This window comes from Miniopterus natalensis, chromosome X (genome assembly GCF_054644295.1).
Source record: "Miniopterus natalensis isolate mMinNat1 chromosome X, mMinNat1.hap1, whole genome shotgun sequence".
In the NCBI taxonomy this organism is placed as follows: Eukaryota; Metazoa; Chordata; class Mammalia; order Chiroptera; family Miniopteridae; genus Miniopterus; species Miniopterus natalensis.
Genome location: NC_142103.1, coordinates 63,338,619 through 63,355,496, shown reverse-complemented (window position 1 = coordinate 63,355,496; position 16,878 = coordinate 63,338,619). Strand labels below are relative to the sequence as shown.

At 37.1% G+C, this 16,878-nt stretch overlaps 1 protein-coding gene across 2 annotated transcripts in view; it reads left to right on the top strand.

Annotated features, from left to right (window-relative positions):
- ABCB7 (ATP binding cassette subfamily B member 7) overlaps window positions 1–16,878 on the top strand; it is a 124,448-nt gene that overhangs the window by 37,869 nt on the left and 69,701 nt on the right. The window contains exon 2 of one of the 2 annotated variants that reach the window (XM_016203899.2): window positions 1,424–1,510. The exons of the other annotated variant lie outside the window; for it this stretch is intronic. Coding sequence (XP_016059385.1) covers window positions 1,424–1,510 — 87 coding nt within the window. The remainder of the gene's footprint in view (window positions 1–1,423; window positions 1,511–16,878) is intronic. 2 annotated transcript variants of the gene reach the window in all.

Here is a 16,878-nt window from a genome sequence, read left to right as displayed (position 1 = left end):
AACATCACTAATCATCAGAAAGATGCAAATTAAAACCTCAATAAGATACCCTGTCACACCTGTCAGAATGGCTACCATCAATAAATCAAAAAATAACAAGTGCTAGTGAGGATATGGAGAAAGGGGAATCCTCATGTACTGTTGTTGAGAATGTAGACTGGTGCAGCCACTATGGAAAACAGTATGGAGTTTTCTCATAAAATTAAAAATGGAACTGCTGTTTCACCCAGTGATCCCACTTCTAGGAATATATCCTCAGAATCCTGAAACACCAGTCAGAAAGAATACGTGTACGCTTATGTTCAATGCAGTGTTATTTATAATAGCCAAGATCTGGAAACAGCCCAAGCGCCCATCAGTAGATGAGTGGATAAAAAAAGCTGTGGTACATTTACACAGTGGAATACTACCCAGCTGTAAAAAAAAGAAGGAACTCTTATCTTTTGTGACAGCATGGATGGTCCTGGAGATTATTATGCTAAGTGAAATAAGCCAGTCAGAGAAAGACAAATACCATATGATCTCACTTATATGTGGAATCTAATGAACAAAATAAACTGAAGAACAAAATAGGACCAGAGGCATAGATACATGGAGCAGACTGAGAGCTGTCAGAAGGGAGGGGGGTGAGGGGACTGGATGAAAGCAGGTGAAGAAATTAGCCAAAGAACATATATGCCTATCCCCTAGACAAAGATGGAATGGGGGGTGGGGGCTGGGTGGAGGTGGGCAAAAGGGGGGGGGATATCTGTAATAGTGTCAACAATAAAAATAAAGTTAAAATAAATTTTAAAAATTAAAATAAGTAGAAGAAAATGAGAAATCTATCATACATGAAAAGAAATTTTTTTCTTTAACCTGAGCAGTAGTAATCTTAAGGCCTTTAAAAAAATTATAATAGACAAGGTGTTTATGTATTTTCAGAGCTAGTTGGAATATTTGTAGATAGCTCTATTTTATAAGCTAACCCAGCAAGCATTGAAATCTACCATACTCATGCACAAAACGCTGTGGTATGTTCCATTGGAGATATAAAAGAGCCTGTCCTGAATCTTAAGAATTTTACCATGTGATAGAAGAGACAAAACTGTGTGTGTAAGTTACTATAGCATAAGATAGAATGTGAAGTATTAAAAACTACTTTGTTTCTAAATGTATATATGTGAGGCAAAATGTTAAGTAAAATAATCACTTGTGTAAAATCAACTATATTAAATTGTAAAGCAAAACTGTATACACATGGAAAGCAAATGGGATATCATTAATTAACTATAATATACTTAACTTGACAATGATAAAGTAACAGATTACACAGTATTATAGTAGCAAATGACAGTTAAGAAAGCCAATATACTAAGTCACATTTTTAAAGATCTGGTATTCTGTAATGGCTAATGGATGGCTTGGTATCATCTTCAACTAGGCTCTCCAGGCATGGCCGCTGATAGAAAAGAGGACATGTTGGCATGGTCATGCAGGAGGAGGACTCCACACTGACCCAAAAGAAGGGGTAAGAGCCAATAACAAGTAACTGGAAATTCATAGATGATTGTGTTTGCATAAAAGGTATATCAAAGATTACCATATTCTAGAATATTTTGATTGACTCATGTAACTGTAGGTTTTCTAATACAAAACCATAAGAATTGACCATTGTTTTATAGAAGAGATTTTGTCAGGCTTAAAACAAACAAAATTCATGATTGAGTAAAACGGACAAAAAGTTATGAACCTAAACATTTTAGTGCTTTATTAAAATAGCATTGGTTGAGGTTATTTGTTATATAATTTGTCCTTATAAATAAATAGGTAAACTAGATATAACACAATTTGTGTGCACGTGTATGTGTATATTTTAAGATTAACATTTTCTCTTCTGTATAGTTATTTTAGAAAGATCCTAGAATGTCCCCTACCTTCATGGTAAATCCTCCATCTACTTGATCCATATTTAATTACCCATATTCTTTATCTTTATTATTATAATCAAACAGACAAGTTAAACAGTAAGGCCACTGAAATGAAAAGATTTAATTGTATTATATTTTTTCCATGTAAGTGAAAATGTCATTTGAATACTGTTATATAATTCTCCGTGTGGTCCTCTTACCCTTAGCTTGCCTTTGTTTTTTCTTCTGACTTGATCCAACCAGGATATATATGGAATCTCTAAATGGAAATGACATTTTTAGGATTATTGGCAATTAACAAATTTTATGTAAAGGTGTTCTCTAAATTGTAGAGAGATAAATATTAGTTATTTTATTTGTGGGAAGAAAACCTTTCCAGTGCTTTTCTCCCTGTTTGTTTGATCTCCAAAATAGCTCCTTTCACAGAACTCAAAACACAGTGCTTTCATTTTCATATTTCTATCCCATTTTTTATTTACTTCATGGCTGTCTTTAGAAGCAGCAAAATATTATAAAATAGAATTTTTAAAAATTAATAGAAGTATTGAAGTGTGTTTCTTCATGTATTCTTGGCATGGTATTTGCCAGCTTTCAGGATTGCCTGTCACCAAGGCCTCTTAAGGATAGTTGCAAATAATGCTCTAAACACACCAAAAGTATGTTGACTAATAAAGGAGAAGCCGTCATTCTGTTAGCCTCAGGCTTTATAAACTTCAAGATAGTTTCTTTATTCTCCAGTAAAATTAAACAAAGCAAAAATTATTGTAGCACTTTATATTTGGTCTCTCTAGCTTTTTTCCCTTCCAGCTTTGTGTTAGGTAAAGGGGATTATAGAATAATAGAGTTGAATGCCACACCAGAAAAGTGGCAGTATGGAGTTCTAGTTAAGAGCCTGAACTCTGGAGCCAGACTGCCTAGATTTGAATTTTGGCTCTACCACTTCCTGTAATGGAATGACCCTGAGCAAAGTTACTTAATTTCTGTGTGTATTAGTTTCTTCATCTGTAACATGGGGATTATAATCATACCAAATGGGATTTAAATGTGTTAAATCCTCACACCATGTAAAGCTCTTAAATAATGCCTGGTACATAGTAAGTGTTCACTAAACATTAGCTGCTGTTACTATAATGTGAGATTATAAATCCTATTCCTCTACCATTATCCATTCATTTAAAAAGTATGTATTGAATACATACATGCTTTGTGCATAACTCTATGTTAAATACTGTAGAAACAATAATGAACAAGTCACAGTCTCTGCTCTCCAAAAACTTAACAGTTTAGATGGTAGAACATCTAAATTACCGTGGAGAAATTTTATCACTCCAACAAATCATAAATTTTACCTTATAACTAACTGAAATCTCTACTGCTTTTTTAAAATGCATTTCCACTTGTATGTTCTTAACAACCATTAATCAGCATTAATAATGCTGCTCAGAAGATCTTTAAAGAGTGGTAGTTTCAATATTTGGAAGCTTCTGTTTTTAAAATAGATGAATTAAGGAATTGTTTTATAATAGAATCTTCAGATTTTTAAAGGATTTTGGAGTTATTCTCCTACATTTAAACTTTTTTATGTGCCTCCTTTGAAGAAGTATCTGTTAGTAAACTTACTTAATTTTGTGCTCATAATAAGAATAATGCAGAACTTAATATTAGGGCTACTTCCCAGACTTTACTTGATATACTGTTTTTTAGTGTTAGAAACACGTCCTCATTGACTGGATATAGTCAGAAACTAGTATTAAAAGAGAGATCAACAGTCAGAGAGATTTGGTATAAATCTTGATATAATAAAAAGAAGTGAAACTTGGGGTATTAAAAATTGGAGGATTGGGGAGATACTGGAATAGTGAGTCTTCAAGCTTGTTAAAATGAGTGGACATGCAGACCAGTGGGCAAGAATACCTGGATGACATGGAAATACTTTTTTCTAGCTTTGATTTTTGTCCATCATCAAGTAGCCTTAACCTTTCTTTTATTTTATAAAAAGGAGTGACCTTTTTTTAATCCTTACCTCAGGATATATTTTTTAATTTAATTAATTTTTTTAGAGAGAGAGGAAGGGGGAGAGAGAGAGAAAAAACATCGATGTCAGAGAGAAACATTGATTGGTTTTCTCCTGTACGTGCCCCCACCGGGGATCCAACCTGCAACCTAGATATGTGCCCTGACTGGGAATCGGAGGACATTCCAACCAACTGAGCCACCCGGCCAGGGCATATGAGTGACTTTTTATACCTGCTACAACATGGATGAATCTCAGATACCTTTTGCTGAGCAAAAGTAGCCAGAATAAAAATGTTACATACTGTCAATCCCATTGATCTTTCTGGAAAAGGCAAAACTGTAGGAGTAAAGAGATCAGTGGTGGCCACGAGGTGAGAGGCCAGTTGGCAGCAAAAGGTAGCAGAAGGGATGCTTAAGAGTGACATGATTGTTTTCCTGCCTGATTGCCATGAGTCTGTCAAAACCCCTAGACCCTGATGCTTTTAAAAAGATTGAATCATATTGCATGTCAACTGTAGATAAATAAATAATTAAATTTTAAACAATGCACTGGCCAGCCAACTAGTACTAGGTTAGCACTGTAATGGGTGGAGAGGGGGTGGAGAGAGGTTGCTGGAGACCAGTGGACCTGCTGAAGTTTTGAGGGCTCTCCCTCCTTTCAGTTTCCTTAGCCTTGGATGTCTCCTTGCCCTGTACATTGCTCAGGCCTCCCTCTGGATGAACACCAGAAGTACCCAACCAGAAACACCAGAGCTTGGCTCAGCCTTGCCTCCAAGTGCGGAATAAGCAAAACTACAAAGTGCCAGTGCACACGGTGGGCTGGAAACCACAATAGCCTCCAACCACAGAGAACCCAAGCCAGGAGCCAACATGAGCTCCTGGTCGGTTCCTGCGTCCAGATCTTGTCTCCAAGAATGTTTTAAAAAAATTGACACACTCAGAGCCTGTGCAAGAAGGAGGGTGGTGCGGGCTTTTCTTGCTAGGTCCCCTGAAGGCCTTGTCCCCTCCGTGAGACCAGCATGTAAAAAGATGCTCCAAAGACAATTGTCCACTGCATCTTGCTGTGCTTTCCCTCCCAATGGCCCACTACCCTGTCGAGCATGGAAACAGGTCCACCAACATGCACCACACCACAACTCATTGGGAGAAGAGGCATGGACACCCACCGCATGTCTAAAACCACCCAGGGAATGCCTTTATAAGAGCGACCTTATGATCTTTGTATGATTTCTCAAATTAACTTCTCTTTAGGATAGAGAATTCACTAACTGGCAGTGTGAATATTAGTCACTTTTGCAGTTTGTTTTTTCATTATAAATGATTAACTGTTGGGTAGAAATCTATCTCGTGTAGCATAAGCCATTTTTTCCCCCTAGGGACTTTTCACTGCTAGGTAAGATCCTCGTGGTTTCAGACCAGCAGCTTGGAAAACAAACCTTGAGGTATAGAGAAAGTAACAATAATTGTAAAGTTTTTCCTTACAATATATCTTTCCTCTCCTACCCATAAATTCACTATACTTATATACCCACTATGGGGAAAATTTTTCAGTTACCCTTTGGGTTTTTCCATTACACATCTACTCAACTTACGTGTCTTTTAACCTAGCTTTCATCAAGCCACTGTTATTGAAGTAGTATTTAAAATTATTCCTTTAATTGCAGTTAGTTATCTTTAGCTTGAATGGAAGAGTTCTCTTCTCTGGGCAGTTTGCTTATGCCTGAAATTGTGAACACGTCCAAATTCTCTGCTAAATTAATTCTTTAGGGAGTGCTTCCTTTAGCAGCATGTATACTGAAATTCTTTAGGGAGAAAATATTCAGCCTATAGACCACATTTGTATAAAACAAATAGCATTCATGAATTTTTGGTATATATTTTTCTTATCACAAGTTTTGCCCCCAAGTAGTTTCTTTCTAAACCAATCCCTTGATTCTGTGAGTTAGAATTTTTCATACTATTAGAATTTAGGAATGTCTCTAAAAGTAGAATTCTTAAATTCCTCATCAGGAAAAGAAAAGGGGATTCTTCTATTTTTATCAAAAGATCATTTTTTTACTTTTTCATTTCCCCATCATAGCCCAATACCCTCTAATCTCTTGAAAGGAATGGGCTCATGGTGGAAAAAATTATTCTAGCTTCGGTGCTTTACAGTGTTTTCTCTCTCTTTTTTTTTCTTGTTAATCCTCACCTGAGGATATTTTTTCTGTTGATTTTTAGAGAGAGTGGAAGAGTGGGAGAAAGAGGCAGAGAGAGAGGAAGAGAGAGAAACATCTATGTGAGAGAAACACATCAATTGGTTACCTCCCGCACGCACCCTGACTGGAGCTGAGGATAGAACCTGCAACCCAGGTATGTGCCCTTGACTGAGAATCATACCCACAACCCTTCAGTGCATGAACTGATGCTCTAAACACTGAGCAATAGCAGCCAGAGCTGTTTTCTCCTTTTTTTAAATTTAAATTCCAGTACAGTTTACATTCAATATTATTTTATATTAGTTTCAGGTATACAGCATGGTGGTTAGCCCTGGCTCCATATTTATTACAGTATTATTGACTATATTCTCTATGCTTTATTTTATATCCCCATGATTATTTTGTAACTACCAATCTGTACTTCTCAGTCTCTTCACCTTTTTCACCCAGTCCCCCAACCATCAGTCTGTTCTGTATATCAATTAGTTTGTTTTTTATTTTTTCTATTCATTTGGTTATTTAGATTCCACATATAATTTAAATCATATGGTATTTCTTTTTCCCGGACTGACACTTCATTTGGCATAATATCATCTAGGTACATACATGCTGGTGCAAATGGTAAGATTTCATTCTTTTTGGCAGAGTAATATTCCATTGCATATATGTATCAACGCTTTGTTATCCACTCATCTGTTAATAGTCTGTCTGTTGAGTTGCTTTCATATCCTGTCTACTGTAAATAATGCTGCAGTGAACATACGGTTGCATATATTCTTTTGAATTAGTGTTTTCGGTTTCTTCGGATATATACTTAGAGATGGAATCGCTGGATCATAAGAAGCTTCCATTTTTAATATTTTCAGGATCCCCCACACTGTTTTCCCATAGTGGCTGTACCAAACTGCATTCTCATCAACAGTGCACAAGGGTTTCCTTTTCTCCACATCACTAAAACTTGTTGTTTGTTGATTTATTGAAAGCCATTTTGACAGACTTTAGATGATATCTCATTGTGGTTTTAATTTGCATTTCTCTGATAATCAGTGACGTTGAGCATCTTTTTATATGTCTACAGGCCATCTGTATGTACTTTTTGGAAAAGTATCTGTTCAGATCCTTTGCCCATTTTTTAATTGGATTGTTGGTTTTTTTGGTGTTGAGTTGTCTAAGATCTTTATAAATTTTAGATATTAATCTCTTATCAGATGTATCATTGGTGAATATGTTCTACTAAAGTAGGTTATCTTTTCATTTTGTTGATGGTTTCCTTTGCTGTCCAAAACCCTTTTAATTTGATGTAGCACCATTTGTTTATTTTTTTCTTTTGTTTCCCTTGCCCCAGGAGATATATTAGAAAAACATAGTGCTAAGAGAAATGTCAGAGATTTTACTGCCTATGTTTTCTTCTAGGAGTTTATGGTTTAGAACCTTATATTTCAGTCTTTAATCCTTTTTGAGATTATTCTTATACATACTATAAGAAGGTGGTCTACTTTCATTTTTTGCATGAATCTCCAATTTTTTCAACACTGTTTATTGACTAGACTGTCTTTACTCCATTGTATATTCTTTCCTCCTTTGTCAAATATTGAGTGACCATATTTTGGTTGTATTTTGTTCAAATGATCTAGGTGTCTATTTTGATGCCAGTACCATGCTGTGTTGATTACTTAGCCTTGTGATATAGATTGATATCAGGTAGCACGATAGCTCCAGCTTTGTTTTTGGGAAATAAGATTTCTGTGGCTATTGGGGATCTTTTTTGATTACCATATAAAATTTTGGATTATTGGTTCTAGTTGTATGAAATATGCAATTTGAATTTTCATAGTAATTGAGTTGTGGTTTTGTTGTTGTTGTTTTCTGTTTTGTAATCCTCACTGAGGATATTTTTTCCATTCCTTTTCGGAGAGCGTGGAAAGGGGGGAGAGAGAGATAGAGAGAGTGAGACAGACAGACAGACAGACATCGATGTGAGAGAGACACATCAGTTAGTTGCCTCCCACAGAACCCCTGACTGGGGTGGGGATTGAGCCTACAACCTAGGCACATGACCTTGGCTAAAATCAAACGTGGGACCCTACAGTTTGTAGGCTGACGCTCTAACCACTGAGCCAGACTGGCCAGGGCTTGATAGAAATTGATTTTAATCTATAGATTGTTTGGGGTAGTATGTATATTTTAATGATGTTAATTCTATCCATGAACACTGTATATGCTTCCACTTCTTTCTTTTTAAATTTCTTTCTTTTTACAACTGTGGTTAAATTAATTCCAAAGTATTTTTTTAAATTTTTGATGCAATTCTAAGTATGATTGCTTTTTTAGTTTACCTTTCTGATAGTTCATTATTATTGGTATATTAAAATGTCGCTGTTTTCTGAATTTTTGTTTTGTATCATGCTACTTTACTAAATTCATGGATCAGTTCTCTAGTTGTTTGGTGGATTCTTTAGGGTTCTCTATGTATAGTACCATGTCATCTTTAAATAATGACACTTTTACTTCTTTCTTTCCAGTTTGGTTGCCTTATATTTCCTCACCTTTTCTGATTACTTTGGCTAGAAATTCCAGGACTATGTTGAATAAGAGTGGTGAAAGTGTATATCCCTGTCTTGTTTCTGATCTTAAAGGGAAACCCTTGTAGTTTTTGCCCATTGAGTATGACGTTAGCTGTAGGTTTGTCATTTATGGCCTTTATTATTTAGAAGTACCTTCTCTTCCCACACTGCTGAGAGTTTTTATCATAAATGTTTGCTAGATTTTGCCAAATGCTTTTTTCTGCATCAATTGATAAGATTTTATGATTTTTTTCCCTTTATTTTGTTTATGTGGAATATCAGGTTAATTGGTTTGTGGATATTGTATCAACCTTGCATCCCAGGAATAAATCCCATTTGATCATGGTGTATGATCTTTTCAATGTATTGCTGAGTTTGGCTTGCTAATATTTGGTTGAGGATTTTTGTATCTTGTTCATCAGGGATATTGGGCTATAATTTTCTTTCTTTGTCATGTCTTTATCTGATTTGGAAATAGGATGATGCTTGCATCGTAAAATGGGCTTGGTAGTCTTCCCTTCTCCTGAATTTTTTGGAATAGTTTGAGAAGGATAGGTGTTAGTTCTTTGAATGTTTGGTAAAATGCACCTGTGAAGCTATCCAGTCGAGTATTTTTGTTTGTTGGGAGGTTTTTTTTTATTACTGCTACTATTTTGTTGATCTCAGCGTTAACAAAATTTATTTTTTAGCCTAATACAGGCCATATATGACAAACCTACAGCCAACATCATACTCAATGGGCAAAAACTAACACCATTTCCCCTAAGAACAGGAACAAGACAGGGTTGTCTGCTTTCACCATTCTTATTCAACATAGTACTGGAAGTCTTAGCCACAGTGATGAGACAAGAAGAAAAAATAAAAACCATCCAAATGGGAAAGGAGGAAGTAAAACTGTCATTATTTGCAGATGATATGATATTGTACATAGAAAACTCTAAGGACTTCAACAAAAACTTACTAGATTTAATAAAGGAATTCAGCAATGTAGCAGGATACCAAATTAATACCCAGAAATATATCTCATTTTTATACACCAACAATGAACTCTCAGAAACTAAAAAATCAATTCCATTTACCATTTCATCAAAAAATTTAGGATACTTAGGAATAAACTTAACCAAAGAGGTAAAAGACCTGTACTTGGAAAACTACAAGACGATGAAAAAAAGAAAAAGATATAAACTGATTGAAGAATATACCGTGTTCATGGATTGGTAGAATTAGCATAATTAAAATGTCCATACTACCCAAAGCAATCTTTAGATTCAGTGCAATCCCTCTTAAAATACCAATGGCATATTTCACAGATCTAGAACAAACACTCCAAAAAAGACCCTGAATAGCTGCAGCCATCTTGAGAAAGAACAAATTAGAGGGATCACAATACCGGATATCAAGTTATACTACAAAGCCACTGTAATCAAAAGGGCCTGCTACTGGCACAAGAACAGGCATGCAGATCAGTGGAACAGAACAGAAAACCTAGAAATTGACCCAAGCCATTATGCTCAATTAATATTTGAAAATGGAGGCAAAAGCATACAATGGAGTAAAGACAGTCTCTTCAATAAATGGTGTTTGGGAAAGTTGGAGAGGTACATGCAAGAAAATGAAAGTAGACAACCAACTTACACCATACACAAGAATAAACTCAAAATGAATAAAAGACTTAAATGTAAGTTGTGAAACCATAAAAGTTGTAGAAGAAAACATAGGCAACAAAATAGATATCCCATGTAGGAGAATATTCACAGATGCATCGCCTGTGGCAAGAGAAAGGAAAAAAATAAACAAGTGGGACTATATCAAACTAAAATCCTTTGCACAGCAACAGAAAGCAGCATCAAAGTGATAAAGGAACCCACTGTATGGCAGAACATATTTGCCAATTATACATCTGATAAAGGGTTAATTTCCAAAATATATAAAGTACTCATACAAGTCAACAAAAGGGAGTACAATTAAAAAATGGGTAGAAGATGCCCTAGCTGTTTTGTCTCAGTGGTTAGAGTGTCAGTCAACGAACTAAAGAGTCCTGGTTTGACTCCGACCAAGGACACGTACTTTGGTTGCAGGCTCCATCTCCAGCCCCGATTGGGGCACGTGTGGGAGGTAACCAATCAATGTGTGTCTCTCATATTGCTGTCTCTCTCCCCCCCCATCCCCCCCTCCCCCCCCCCTTCCTTCCACTCTCTCTGAAAAGCAATAGAAAAAATATCCTCAGGTGAGGATAAAAAAAGGGGGGAGGGCAGAAGACCTGAATAGACACTTCTCCAAAGAGGATATACAAATGTTCAAGAGACATATGAAAAAATTTTCAATGTCACTAATCATCCCATAGATGCAAATTAAAACGACAGTGAGTTACCACCTTACACCTGCCAGAATGACTATCATCAAGAAATCAACGAACAACAAGTGCTGGCGAGGAGGTGGAGAAAAATGAACCCTAGTACACTGTTGTTGGGAATGCAGACTGGTACAACTGCTATTAGAAACAGTGTGGAGTGTCCTCAGAAAATTAGAAATGGAACTGCCTTTTGACCTGGTGATCCCACTTCTAGGTATATATCCCAAGAAGCCTGAAACACCAATCAGAAAGAATGTATGCACCCCTATGTTCATAACAGTGTTATTTACAATAGCTAAGATCTGGGGACAGCCCAAGTGCCCATCAGTAGATGAATAGATTAAAAAAATGTGGTACATTTACACCATGGAATACTATGCAGCTGTAAAAAAGAAGGATCTCTCACCCTTTGAGACAGCATGGTGGGACCTGGAGAGTATTATGCTAAGCGAAATAAGCCAGGCAGAGAATGATAAATATCACACGATCTCTCCTATATGTGGAATCTAAAGAACAAAACTGATGAACAAAATAGATCCAGTTACACAGAAGCATGGAACAGACTGGTGAGTCCTCCTTTTGTAGTTCAGTCTTTTTTTTTTTTTTTAATATATCTTTATTGATTTCAGAGAGAGGAAAGGAGAGGGAGAGAGAGAGAGAAACATCAATGATGAGAGAGTCATTGATCTACTGCCTCCTGCACGCCCCCAACTGGGGATCGAGCCTGCAACCTGGGCATGTACCGTGACCGGGAATCGAACCCTGATCACCTGGATCCTAGGCCAACGCTCAACCGCTGAGCCACACCCAGCGGGGCTGTAGTTCAGTCTTTATTGCTGTTTTCCCATTTGTGGGTGAGGTGTCATACTGGCTGAGTATGAGGATCTACCCCAACCATGGTATGTGAGTTGTTGTGCGGGGGCTGACTCCATGAAGTGGTAATCACCTCAGTAGGGTCTGGTTTCTACAGAAATATATCTTCTTGGGTGTGCCATCTTTGGAGCTAATTGGGTTGTGCTATGATGTGACCCAAAGTCTGTTACTGGGTGTTTTGGTTCTGAGGCCTCCTGTGAGGGAGTCTCATTCAGGTCCTTGTCAGCAGCTGCCTGGGGCTGGACCTGGGCTTCCCTTTAGGAGCCACAAAGCAATCCTTACATTTTGTGGTTACTTCTGCTGGGCCTAGGTGTGTGGCAGAAGGTCTAAGCATTAAGGCTGGCTTCCACCAGCACCAAGCCCACGGGCAGGTCAGCAAAAGGCCTAAGGCTCTGAGATCTGCCTCCATCTGTGAGCTGCTTTCTAGGGTCAGTCACTGAAAGAACCTCTGGAAGTGCGAGAGTTGCATGAGGGAGGTTCTCAATGAGTCAGCAGGCAGGTGCAAGTGATGATCACCAGATTGAGAGAGATTCAAACTTTGTGCCAGTGCTGTATCTGAGGCCACTCAGCAAAAGTCTGAGGGTACACCAAGGCCAGCTGTAATCTGTCAGGTGCTTTGGACCTTTCTGGTGGGGCAGGTTCTCAGGGAGTTGTCAACCTGGGGCCATCATAGTTTATCAGGCCCAAACAGACCAAGATGTTGCTGTAAGAAGGGAGGGCTCTACACAGGAATGGTGGAGTCTCTCAGGAATGGGAGGGAAAAACTGCACCTGCCCTAGAGCCACACAGCTCAGTCTCTTCCCAAGTCTGCCAGGACCTCATCGAGAGCCTTCCAAGAAAGTCTTCACCTAGTCCCCAGGCTAAGTGCAGCCAGCTGAGTCCCCTGCATGGTTCTTGCTTGGCAGAGTGGGGCTACCAGGAGTCATGAGGGTGGGGCTGGTTGATTTTCCATGGGGCAGTGGTGCCAGTCGGGTGGGCATTGGGAAAATGGACCCTTCCCTAGAGCCACTGCGCTTAGTCTCTGACACTCTATGAGTTCTTTAGGACTTTCTCAAGAGCCCTCGATGAAAATCTACACCATGAGATCAGGCAACTGATTCCTCATCAGTGGATCAACTCAGGCAGGCGTGCACAGGGAGTTGGGGGGGTGGGTGGAGATACTGCATTCCCTCAGACTAACATGGCATCAAGGGGAGTGTTTGGCCCAGGAAAGATGGTGTTTGTGGGTGGTGTGTTAGAGGGAACACAGGAACCTTGGTGACTGTTCCTTTAGCTCTCTTCCTGGAGACTCACAACCTAGTCTCTGCATACAGGACCCCAGTTTGCTCTGAGCTGGTCTCCCTCTGCTGCAGCCCTGGGTGAGTGGCCATGGAGAAGGTTTTGTGTACTGGCCCTTTAAGAGAGCACATAGGTTTCTAGCAGACTCCAGTTTCTCCCTGAGGGACAGAATCCCTGCAGATTTTCACAACCAGATGGTATGTGGGTGCCTCTTCCCAGCTATGGTGCTCTGGGCTGGGGAGCCTGGCATGGGGTTTGGAACCCACTCTTCTCAGGGGGAACCTTGGCAGCTTAGATGTCCCTCTGAAATCTCAGCGGCTGCCTGTGGGAGCATGGCCAGCCCTTTTCTCATCTCTTCCCTTCCTATCAGTCTCAATGTGGGGTCTGTAAATCCTTGGCTATGACATCTGTTTAGCTAGTCTTCAGTTGGTTATTCAGGTTGATTTTTCTGTAATTTAATTGTAATTCCAGTGTGGTCTTGGGAGGAGGTGAGTGTAACATCTATGTACTCTGCCACCATCTTGGATCCTCCAATAATCTTTTCTCACAAGAGATAGGAAGCTACAGTCCTGAGAAGCAAAATATGTATTCAATTTATCAATATACAGTTACCTTTAATACCTGAAAATTCTACCAAGTGAGCTGCTCCAGATGTGTTTTGATTTTTTTTTTGAATTGGCCTTATTGTGTCCTAACCAAATAGGTTATTAGCTATAGGTGTTTACTTACAGCACTAATAGTTGTGACTACATTGATCCAGGTCATGTTGTTTAATTGAACCCTGCTGCATATAAGCAGTACAATTTGTGGCCTTCCACTCTTACCCTATGGAGTCAGGTGCTCCCAGTTTTATTTATGTGTTTGATTTTGGCCCACCGTGCTATGATTGTGCTGTTTTAGCTTCTTGTATAGAAGTAGATATTATTTTCATTATTTTTGTCTGTCCAGCCTCATAAGGCTTATGAAGCTATATATTAATACCAGAGAAATATTTTAAAATCTGTCAAAAGTTGTGATGACTTAATAAATCAAGTTATATATATATCTAGGTATTAAGAATTTGCCCTCATGTGTTTAAGAATAGATACATTCATTAATTGAATAAATATTTATTGAGTGTGTTTCTGTTATCAATCAAGTTTCTTTCTCTCAGGCACCTGCTTTTTTCTTTCTTGTTTTCAGTTACTTCCATCTCCTCTTTGACAGCAGTCTGATGTTTCCAAACCTTTTCTTCCAAAATAATTTCTAGGGGGGAAAAATACAGCACAATTTTGTTATCATTCACAATTGTTAGTGTGCCTATTTGAATTCCTTTTATTGTTAACCTGTGTGTTTTCTTTCTGAATTTAATTGCTTTCCTTTATTATGGCTGGCTAATTCCAGTATAGAGGCGGGGAAAGTAGGTTTACAGTTGTTCTTATGGAAAATAACACAAAAATTAATAAATAATACAAGAATAAACTTTGTTTCATGTACTCACAGCTGTAACCCTACTTTTGCCTAGTCCTGTATATAGTTAAAACCTGTTTAGAAATGTTTATTCCACATACTAACATAATACTGGTTTTATATTGTAATGGGACTTAAAATGCCAATTCCATGTTTAAATTTGAGTCTTTTAGCCATAGCAAGTTTTATATATTGTTAGCAGAGAAGGAAGATAGATTCACTACTACTTTTACAGGCCTTTTAATGATTTTCTATAGTGTTCAATTTTAAAGAGCTTTTGTTGTCATGATATAATCATCACAGTTCTGTTTTTAAAATAACTTTTGAATTCTACTTTACTGTAAAAATGATAAACAGAAAAGTTAAAGAATTTCATGTTTTCTTTTTATGTGTAAGCAAGGCTTAAAGAAAAACTGTTATTATATTAACTGTTGCTTACGTCTGGAATTTTGACCCTTGAGAAAGGCTTTCCTTTCCTTCTCTTTTTATCTCCCCCTATACTGTAATTACTCTTTATAATCACAGTGAATTTTCAAATAACCCAATTTCTTGTCATCCTACTCAACATTTCCTACATTTCCCACCCTTTCTTTAAGAATTCTATCTTAAAGGGGTATTGTACTATTTATATTTCTTAGTCTGAAATATAAAGATTACTTGATGATGTGAAGGTTTTGTCTAATTCAGTCTTAAGCTTGTGTCTGGTCTCTTTTCAGCTTTAGTTAACCCTCTTGTCTTTCAGGATTACCATTGGGTGTCCAGTATGAATTAACTGCGATGATTTTGAAAGATGGTAGATTGTCTTTCAGGATTTGAATTGAGGCCTTCAATTTTATTTTACTCTCTTGTGCAGCAGGAATAAGTTGGTTTAAAATTCTTTAAAAATGTGCCTCAGCCTCTGAAATGCCTCTTTTATTTGGCTGTACTTTTAACAAAAGACATTATTTTTCAAACTTTATAATTTATCTAAACTATAACTGAAGGCATGTACTTGAACAACTTAATGGAATCATAATGCATGATTATACAACCGAGAACCTAGTTTGTTGTATGAAGTGGTGACATTTTATGTTCTGTTAAGCCAACTAGAATAATTTTCTTTCTCTTAGCTATAACTTCTCTGTGTCCCTATTGAAAAAATTGCGGGGTGTGTTGTTGAAGGTTTTGGCATGAGAAAGTATTTCTAACAATATGTGGAAATATTCCATCAAGAAAAATAAAACACTAAACTTTTGAAATGGAAAAGTGGTTAAAATCCCCTTGTTTGTGTTATAATATATTAAACTATATTTAGTTAGTAATAGTTTGATTGGAAAAGTGAATTTTAAAATTATAGCCTCATTCCCTTTTAAAAACACCTTATCAGTTAGGAGTGCATGTGTGAGTATATGCTAGTGCTGTTTTCAGTACAACATGAACACTTTTGTTTCTGTTATACTTTATGCAGTAAACTGACTAAAAGATGTTGTAAAAATAGTTTGCTGAGCCTTGGGGGAAATAACCATAATATAAAACTACCCTATATTATATAATGTGTTGTCCTGGGTTTCTTATATAGTTTTCCCCCATTCCTTGTTGTGCAAATCTACTTGAAGTTATGTAACCTTCCCCCTCTCAGAATAATTACATATTTTTCTTGTTATATGTGAGCTACAGAAAATACAAGCAGGCAAAAAAAAGAACATAAAAAATCATCAATGATTCCTCTCACAGCCACTGATGTTAACACTCTTGGGGGGTCTTGCTTTGTAGATATATTTGTATGCATTTCTAAACTCTTACACACATTACATTTTTTTCCACAAAAAATAACTTTAACTCTTGTTTTGTTTTTTTTTTAACTTACCACGTGTCTGTGTCACTACATATATTTCTGAATGGCTGTATTTTGTTGTACGCATTCACTGTGATTTCTTTACAAGGTTCTGCATTGTTGATCGTTTAGGCTGTTTCCAATTTTTTCCTGTTAAAACAGCATGGGAATAAAGTATCCTTATAGCTAAATGTTTTATTCTTTTATTCAATAAATATTTGTTGAATACCTAATGTATGTCAGCCACTGTATTTGGTATTTGGTTATATTAGTGATCACAAAACACAAATTACTGATCACTTAGAATTTAAATTCTAGCAGGAGAGCAGATACTGATCAGATAACCACATTGTTCTATATGTAGTTTATAGCTGAAATGAATACTCTGAAAGGAATACTGTTCTGCGAGAAAATACAACCAAGA